Source organism: Naegleria fowleri, assembly GCF_008403515.1.
Source record: "Naegleria fowleri strain ATCC 30894 chromosome Unknown tig18, whole genome shotgun sequence".
NCBI classification, from domain to species: domain Eukaryota; phylum Heterolobosea; class Eutetramitea; order Acrasida; family Naegleriidae; genus Naegleria; species Naegleria fowleri.
Window position 1 is genome coordinate 23,514 of NW_025407950.1, and position 5,579 is coordinate 29,092.

Genomic DNA, 5,579 nt, shown 5'->3' on the forward strand with positions numbered 1-5,579 from the left:
GTTGTAGAAATTTGCCCATCATGGATCGGAGCTCATCGTCCACCGATGCATATGTGATAGTTAAATTTGGGCCGGAGTATCAATTCAGAACACCTGTTTGTAGGAAAACTTTAAATCCTACTTGGAATATTGATGCTTGGAGATTTGAAGTACCAAATAACGATTACTTACAAGAAAATGTGATACAATTTAAAGTTATTGATTATGATGTTGTAACACAAGATGATGTGATCGGAACAGTAATTGTAGATACTAATTTATTAGCGCTAAACCAAGTTACTCAGTGCAGTGGATGGCTCCCAATTTTTGATTCAATTAGAGGCGTTTGTGGCGAGCTGAATGTAAATATTAAGATTGATTTTATTCAAAATATCAATCCATATAGAGATAGCTCGCCTGAGGTGCAGTTTTTCTCTTGCCCAAGTATTTATCCTCTTATGGAATACACTCAATACTCTTTGAGGATAGGAGATCTCGTAGAAGAGCTTCTCATTGACGATGACCCTGAATATGACTCATGGAAAGACCTTATAAGAAGCAGTAGAACATCAAATGACGAGAGACAGTTATTATTATATGAGTTATCTGGAAGATTAAAAAGAAGAATTGGAAAAAAGGTTTTTGAAGCAGGAGACAATATTGTAATTGGATACGAAGAGTGTTTTGATTTGGAAGATGATAACATTATTGTACGAGGTTTAGGAACAAGATGTAAATTGAGCTCAATTAGATCATCTGTTTCTCCAGCACACAACACTGAAAAAGCGTTAATTCCTCTACAACTTGCATCAGAGCCCGCGATAACCTTATCCAGCATAACTCCTCCAATGAATATAATTCCTCTACTTGAGTTCCATGCATCTCCTACAGGAAACGCCCTTGCAAATATAGAATCTCCAACTGGAGCTGGTTTCAATACACCACAAAGTGATGTTAAATTACTTACAATCAAATCACTTGATTCTCAACATATCATATATTTAGCAGGAATTGTTCAAGCAAGATCTGTAAAATTAGTGACAACAGAGACAATGAAATTAAGTGACATGCAAAAGGAAAGAGATAGCTGGTGGAATGAGTTGCGTACTGAAATAAGAGAAAATGCAAAATCACTTGGATGCTCTCACGTGATTGGATATTCAGAAAGTTATGAAATATTTATTCGTGGATCTGTTTGTATTTTGTGCGCACAAGGTACAGCTGCTATTCTTAATCCACAATATGATATTTGTAACATTCGTAATCTGTCTGATGATCTTCATGAAGAGAATATCTCTGAGAAGGTGTCTGAAGAAAAGTATTGCTCCATTTTCCATCTTCCAAGAAATAGCCCTTTCTATAGAGCTGGTGCATCGAAATGCCCACTTCATGCAGATGGCTATGTTCCAAACTTATTCCTCTCCACATGTGAGATGCCTTCAATAGTTGAACAAAGAGTGCTTAATCAACCGAAACATTACATAGAGGCACGAATTTGTAGATCGAAGAAGAAAGAATTCGGAGAAAGCAATGCCACTGTTGTTAGCAACATTCTTCCTTTTGCAGTTCATGATTTGCACAAACAATTTATGAACAAGATGAAGCTTTGCAATTGCAATTCAGCATTTTGTGTGACCTATGGACTCACAATTAATGACAACTTTATTGTGCTGACTTGTAAGGGAACTGGAGTGTATCTTGATGCTCTTCCTAGAAATGCCAAGATGGACTTTATATTGCCTGACGAAAAAGATAACACAGAACAGTTAAAATTGCTTAAAGAGTATAGTGATTATTACGTAAGTATATTTTTAAGGGAACATTTGATTCATTGTCACGATCATAGTCTGCTGAACTGGATGCTTCTATTGTTGAAGAACCCCATTTGATACGAGAGCTTCAAGATGAGGAACGACAAGTCGACTCTCCAAGATTTAAAGACACTTTGGACAATAGCTCATATACTTCCTCTGATAACGAGGATGTTATTGGAGAAATGGGAAGTGCAGGATTTGCACTTGAATTAGAGGATGAACAGGATGAGGATTTCATAAATTCCATTCTCGAACCGTTATCACCGAATGGAATTCATTTTACAACACTCAAACACCAATCAGATATTGCCTCTAAACACATGTCTCATTTGCAATTTATTTTCCTAGAAAAGTCCTTCCCCTTTCCAAAACAACGCACAATGTGAAACAGCAGCAACAGTACATTGCATCACTATTCAGAGAATTATACATTACACTTTCCTTCAAATTATTACTGTTTGCTAATCAAGAGCTCAATCAACGTGTTTATGTGATGGGAATGTCAGAAAAGATTAGATTTAACAACGCCAATGATTTCACAATCACTTTGCAAGCAATGCCTGTGCTTGTTTCATCGAAGCCTAGTACGCTGAGTCATTTAGATCAACTTAAATCGAACTTGCCAAAATTATTTCCTTCATTTCCATATCCTCATGATATTGGTGGATCAAGTGATCAGCTTTCGAACAGTCCAAGAAAAGGTAATCAACAATCTCCTCTCAACAAAAATCTTCCAATTAGTACTGACGATATGTTGTTTAACATGGATATGGATCAAAAAGAGGATACTATTACTTCTTCAGAAGAATTGAAAAACATTAGGGATATTGTCATTGCTCAAGAGAATGATATTGACAAGGAGTGGCTTGAGGAAAGTTATGTTGTCACGTCACCAATGTATTTCATTCCTGGAGCAAAGATTGAAAAGTTAGTCGGCAAAATTAATCACCATCTTGTCAGAGAGTCTAACAATGTGATGGACTTTGCTTCTTTCCAACAAGAGTGCATTATGGAAGCAACATCAATTGTGCGAGCTCATACTAGAGCAATCGACTGTAATGCTCTACTCAATTATTGTGTCAAATTCCATGCAGTACTCGATAATCCGTCTAAAAAGCAAGCGTATATAATGCTCACAGTGTCAGGAGATGCTTGTAGGGTGTCATATTCCCCCAACTCCTCTGCAGGTATTCATAGATTGATAGAACTCTCATGCTCAAAATGAGAAGTAGAGGTTCATCAAGAAGTAACATATTTTCTTCTTTTAAGGTATACTTTCGTAACAATATCTAAGGAACTGCACTGATATCAATCCATCATGAATTAAATAGCAATTAAAACTTCAAAAGAGCCCTTTGTTTGTCACATCCACCAACACTGTTTGTTTTGCATTTCAACTCTCTACTGTGTTTATCCGACTGCAAACATCTAACAGTCAATCTTTTTAGTCATCATTACCACGACCACTGATCCTTCAGAGGAGAGCCTTCCACTTCCTTCCATATTCCATCCAACTTGGACCGAGTGGTTGACGGAATTAAAGTTCAATATCTCCCTTAATTGGAATAATAAACTTTTGCAAGTTCATGCGTCATTAAGCCGCTTCACGAAGGCCCTCCTCTAATAAACTTTAAAAAAATTACGATACGGATTCCAGTTGTTCTTCTTTTCTTCAATCAACAAAAACATTTCAAACTATTCATCTAGATGAAAAACTATTTCCGATATCCAAGCACGAGGCGGAAAGAATATCCTCCCACCATCACAACCGCTCGTTCAGCATATTGCAATGGAAAGATCCTTTGCACGATCGTCATCATTACACTCCTAGTCTTTGGTATTTTGAAGGATGTTCAAGGTCTCTCCCTACTAGGACATCAGGATGGACCACCACCAGGAAGTTATTGGAAATACTCTCAACCCAGAGCAATCACGACCTTAGTAAACACAGACAAGCCAAGAACAGTACTCAAATCATCCGTTCAATATCAACCGATGTATACTGGAATGAAGGTTACATTGGTGGGTAGTCAAAACAAATACTTTTACATTCGGGTGAATGATACCGACAAATCAGATCAGCACCTTGTGTTCGGTGCAAGTGTTGTCTCATCAACACGGCCAGATAATAGGTTCTCTCTAAGTATTGATGCTGATCCATGTGTTATTGGATCTTTTAGTTATCCCATTGATGTTGACCTTGATGGGGATTATCACCTTTCTGTCATCTTTCAAAACTGTAAAAACTACGACTATCCTTATCTCTATGTGACCGTGAGTTCTAATTTTCAGCCTCAAGACAAAGGAGTGGTTGAATTTGAGTTTGCACAAGAAAGGTACTCTGACAACACCATTATCATTACTGTTCCAAGTTTTTTGATACCGCTTACAGGTATTTCACTTGCTGGGATTGCTTTGATTTATGTCTTTATCAAAAAGAAGATGAGACAAACCATTAACAAAATTGTAGATGAATCGAACATTAAGAAGGAGGAGGAGGAAAAAAAGAAGCATGAAAGAGATGTAATTGCTAACGAAAATTCTCACAAGAAACCTTCACACATTATTCCTCAACCTCAACTTCCATCCACGATCCCACACCAAGTTATTGAGGTCAACCAAAAAGGTACTGCTCCTCAGGCTCGAGAGGTTACAACAACATATTCTAATGAGGGTATTGTAAATTATGTGCAACCGCCAGTCTACCAACAACAGCAAGTGATAGATCAACCACCGCTTCCTTACCCCGTTCAAAATGACGCATATGTCCCTCAACCAATATTTAATCCTATTGGAATGCAAGGTATGCAAGTTGACTATCCTCCCCCACCTGCATATCCAAATACTACTCATCAAGCAGGAATAATTACCAGTACAACCACGACAACTGTACTTGTTGGCCCTCCCATTGGTGACAACAATTTTGCAAACACCAAACCTCACGAGCCATAGTGATTGTAAAAACCGAACTAAATTATTGTACAAAATGTATCATAGTAATGCATGCCATTTTGTTTCAAAATCAAGAGGAGTAAGATGGTCTGGTTATTTAAAATTGTTTGTTTTTTGTATGTTTGTTTTCACTTGTGAACTTGTTTATCTCTTATAACTCGATCCTCTCTAATTTGATCACAATGTCATCTGCTGGTTTAAGTGTAATTCCTGCAACCTCTCTAACATCCCTTTGATTTTGGCATTGGAAACGAAAATTCCTAACCATTCTACAAATCACATCCAAAATTTCCTAACCAATTAAACTTCAATACATAACATGTTTGGTTGTAAAACTTACCATTTCTGCAAACTTCATTCCAATACATGTTCTTGAGCCTATACTGAATGGAATGAAAACATATCTATTCTGCTTCAGCAGATCTTTGATTTCTGGTCGTTCAAATCTTTCTGGACAGAATTGCAGAGTATCTTCACCCCAAATTTCTTTGTCCATTTGTGATACGCAAAACTTCATTTCTACTGTCACACCCTTTGGTACGGTTTTTCCAGCAATTTCTACTGGTTTTAAAGTGTATCTGGTGTTTGTATGAACAGGGCCTTTCAGCCTTAGAGTCTCATTAAGAACATTTCTCGCATAAATGAGCTTTTCCTTGTTTTGATAGAGATCAAAGTCAATTCCTTCAAGTGGCACCTCTCGAATAACTTCTTCTCTTAGTTTTTGTTGAACATGTGCATGACTAGAAACAAAGTAGAACATCCATATCAATGTTTGTTGGCTTGTTTCATCTCCTGCAAGCATAAATGCATGAGAGTTAGCAATTACTTCATCCT

The 5,579-nt window shown here is 37.2% G+C and overlaps 3 protein-coding genes across 3 annotated transcripts in view; 2 read left to right on the top strand and 1 right to left on the bottom strand.

Moving 5' to 3' along the window:
• Nucleotides 1-20: 20 nt before the first annotated feature.
• Nucleotides 21-3,018, top strand: FDP41_013342 (uncharacterized protein; the record flags this gene model as incomplete). Its single annotated transcript, XM_044703962.1, has 3 exons — nt 21-1,778; nt 1,826-2,049; nt 2,142-3,018. 3 exons carry the CDS (start codon nt 21-23, stop codon nt 3,016-3,018), a joined length of 2,859 nt encoding a protein of 952 aa, XP_044565272.1.
• Nucleotides 3,019-3,500: 482 nt separating this feature from the next.
• On the top strand, nt 3,501-4,745 carry FDP41_013343 (uncharacterized protein; the record flags this gene model as incomplete). Its single annotated transcript, XM_044703963.1, has 1 exon — nt 3,501-4,745. One exon carries the CDS (start codon nt 3,501-3,503, stop codon nt 4,743-4,745), a length of 1,245 nt encoding a protein of 414 aa, XP_044565273.1.
• Nucleotides 4,746-4,896: 151 nt separating this feature from the next.
• The window catches only part of FDP41_013344 (uncharacterized protein), a gene marked incomplete at both ends in the record, with an annotated part of 1,691 nt that continues 1,008 nt past the window's right edge, over nt 4,897-5,579 (bottom strand). Inside the window, 2 exons of the mRNA XM_044703964.1 lie at nt 4,897-5,037; nt 5,086-5,485. Of these exons, the coding sequence (XP_044565274.1) occupies nt 4,897-5,037; nt 5,086-5,485 (541 nt within the window). The remainder of the gene's footprint in view (nt 5,038-5,085; nt 5,486-5,579) is intronic.